Source organism: Cannabis sativa, chromosome 4 (assembly GCF_029168945.1).
Source record: "Cannabis sativa cultivar Pink pepper isolate KNU-18-1 chromosome 4, ASM2916894v1, whole genome shotgun sequence".
Lineage (NCBI taxonomy): Eukaryota > Viridiplantae > Streptophyta > Magnoliopsida > Rosales > Cannabaceae > Cannabis > Cannabis sativa.
In genome coordinates this window covers 37,794,782-37,798,214 of record NC_083604.1, presented here as the reverse complement: position 1 = coordinate 37,798,214, position 3,433 = coordinate 37,794,782, and the positions used below count along the sequence as shown (strand labels likewise).

The following is a 3,433-nucleotide window of genomic DNA, read 5'->3' as shown; positions in this document are numbered from 1 at the left end:
ATTGATCCTTAGGGTTCTCGTAAGATTCGTTATTCTGAAATTTATTGTTGCTGCAATTCTTGATTTTTTTGCATTTTTTCTTTCTGCAACACCCAGTTGGAACTAACCCCTCTCCAGACACGACTCTGGGAGTATACTGCTCTCTATCTTTGTTTTGTTTTTCCTTGTTAGTACAGGAATGGAGATGTTTAGAGAAGGAGGGTCCACATCACGACCCCCAATGCTGGAAGGTGCTAATTACCCATAGTGGAAAACCAAAATGCGAGCATTCTTGAGGGCGGTGAATGAAAGAGTTTGGATGGCCATAGAAGATAGTTGGACATGCCCAACGATGATGGATAACGGTGTCACCAAACCAAAACCTACGAGCTTGTGGACTCCAGATGAGATGGAGAGGGCCAATTTTAATTCGAAGGCCATGCATGATTGGTTCAATGCAGTGTCCACAAATCAATTGAAGGTCATTGCAAACTATGAGATGGCCAAAGAGGCTTGGGAAAAACTACGAATTAAAAATGAAGGAACGGATGCTGTAAAGAAATCCCGTCTTCGTGCTTTGGCAAAAGCGTTTGAAGATTTATCAATGGAGGAAGAAGAAACGGTGGCTGAGTTCCATGCTAAATTGTGTGACATATCAAATGAATCTTATGCTTTGGGAAAGACTTATTCTAATGCAAAGCTGGTTCGTAAAGTCCTTGGAGTTCTACCTAGGACATTTATGTCTAAGGTAACCTCCATTGAAGAAATGAGAAACGTTGAGGAACTGGATCTTGATGAACTGATTGGATCCTTGCAGAATTATGAAATGTCATTAACAAGGTGGAAGAAAGAAAAAAAGAGGATGGATGTGAACAAAGAAAAAGGGGACAACAATATTGCGTTCATTCACAAAGAAGAAAATAAGTCTATCCCAGATTTGTCTGCTGGTTTCTCAGATGAAGCTGTAGATTTGCTGACCAAGAACTATGCAAAATTCTTGAAAAAGAAGTACAAGAAACTGTGTTCTGAAGGTAAGAAAAATGCTTCCAAAAGAAATCCTCTTGGGAACTTCTGGCATGGTCAGCAACCCAGTGACAATAAGAGCATGGGCATTCAGTGTAGAGAATGTGATGGGTTCGGACACATTCAGGCCGAGTGTGCTAACACTCTCAAAAAGAAGAAAGCCCTTGTTGCCACCTGGAGCGATAGTGACGAAGAAAAAGACTCTATTGCAAGCAAAAGTTCTAATGAGGATAAACAGGTAGTGGCTTTCATGGCTCAAAGTCATCAGTCTGTTGAATCTGAGGATGATGGAGTCTCCACTGTGTCTGAATTCGACAGTAATGGAAGACAAAATGCATATGAAGAGATGTTTGCTCAATGGGAATATATGACCAAGCAGATTAGAGGTCTGAATAGTGCTAAGGAGCAGATAGAGTCTGAAAAAGTCAAGCTGGAGGACACTGTTAAGAATCTCAACAAACTTCTTGATGAGAAGGACAATGAGATCTACAAGCTTTCAGCTGAACTCATAAGAGCTAAACAGGCTTTAGAGTTTATCCCTCCAGGAACGGCTGCCATCAATCAAACTCTTCAACTTCAAAAACCTTATGGTGATCGAACCTCTATCGGATACAAGATGTTGTATAAGCAAGGAGATAACTTGGGGGTAGAAGAGTCCATTACACCAGTGATCAACCTAGACAAAAAGGATGACAAGCAATCATCATTTCCCTCGACACCTCAGTCCTCAGACCCCACTGGAAAATTCCATGTTCCATCTGGACCTACCAAGGTGAAGTTAGAAGGAAGAAGAATTGCCCCGGAGAATATATCTCAGATGGAGAGATTCATCCCAGTGTGTCACTTCTGTAACAGGAGGGGTCATATTCGACCCAGATGCTATAAGCTGCAGAACTACTTGAAAGCTATGATCAATCGACCTATGAGTTTTCAAAAACCCAATAAAACTCGAAAAGAAGGATCTCAATGTGAGTGGAGATTGAGGGCTGATCGTGAATCGAATGTTGGGTTGGTAGCTCAAGTTTCACTGTCTGCATTTCTGGAAGGACAGTGGTACTTGGATAATGGTTGCTCTCGACACATGACGGGCAACAAGAAATTGTTAGTCAATTACAAAGAAGCAAAGGAGGGAGTTGTCACTTTTGGTGATGGAAATAAGGGCCATATTATTGGAAAAGGAGACTTGGTGATGAGTAGAGATGCACCTCTTACTGAAGTACTGTATGTGAAAGGACTCAAGGCAAATCTGATAAGCATCGGTCAACTTTGAGATGCAAATTACACTGTAAGTTTTTCTAAAACTCATTGTTTAGTTTCATTTGATGGGTGCTCAGTCTTAACAGGGAAGAGATCTAGTGATGGTAGTTATTTGTTGGACAATGTTGTCCTATGTAATAGTGCATCATTAGATAAATCAGATATTGGAGACTAAACTGCTATTCCAAAAGTTTTAACCAAAAGAAATAAGAGTGTTAAATCATCACCTCGTCTTTCAAGAGCTCATTCACTATTATTAGTGCTATGGTATGGTCTTCTAAACCTTATACTGTTGAATCTTGGGTTTAAACAAAGAAATGATGATGTTTTTGTCCTAGTGTATGCTGGTTTTGATCATGTTGTACATCGTACTCCCTTGCTTCAAAAGAAATATGATACACACATGATATGTTGTCTAGTGTTCCTCATTGCTTGTTTATGTGTCTTCATGTGTGATAATGAAAGTTCCACAAACATTTCTCAAAATGCACATTGACTCAAAATATATAGATAACGGATATCATTTTTTAGAATTGGTTGAGTAAAAATACATTGGATAATCACATATTATTCTTGATGCTCTCTTGGATTTTTGTTTAATAAAGCCTTGAATTCTCATATTAATGTGTGCAACTTGGGAAGTTTTTTTATGTGTTCTATCTGATTAATTCGTTGTGGTATATGATCATTATCTTTCTCTGTTTGTTCAGCTAAGCCTTGATTGCTATCATTTTTTTTCTATGAGGCACTTCATGTCCCATCTACAGGTTCTCCAGTTCTATCGAGGAAGCTCTAAATAGGTGAATTTTTCAGGATCTTTTGAACCTTTATTTTTCCCAGCTAAAAAGGCTACCTCTTTTAGATGCAATGGGAAGAGCTTTCTTATTTAGTCCATTTACTAATAAGTAGTATGCTCCTTCTATATTAGTATTTCTAATTAAAAGAGGACGGCTACATCTCTGAGGGAGAGTGAAAGTCGTAGCTGGTTGCAAAAGAAAGAGCCGGAGTATCTAAAGATAAAAAAGGCAAAAAAAAAAATGGGCAGCTTAATAAAAATTTTGAGAGAGTGAGCCAATGTTCTCACATGAGGTCACTTGCACACACTAAAGAAAAATCTTGGTTCAAAATCCTGTAAAAAATTCCTTGTTTATTGTCTTTCTCAAGTGTGTGTGAA

The 3,433-nt window shown here is 38.7% G+C and overlaps 1 protein-coding gene across 1 annotated transcript; it reads left to right on the top strand.

The window, feature by feature from the left end:
* The first annotated feature begins 259 nt into the window (after positions 1–259).
* LOC133036912 (uncharacterized) lies at positions 260–2,272 on the top strand. The gene has a single exon (XM_061113687.1). It carries the CDS (start codon positions 260–262, stop codon positions 2,270–2,272), a length of 2,013 nt encoding a protein of 670 aa, XP_060969670.1.
* Positions 2,273–3,433: the final 1,161 nt, after the last annotated feature.

Coding starts and splice junctions, on each gene's coding strand:
- LOC133036912 (XM_061113687.1), top strand. CDS start 260: ATGCGAGCATTCTTGAGGGCGGTGAATGAAAGAGTTTGGATGGCCATA.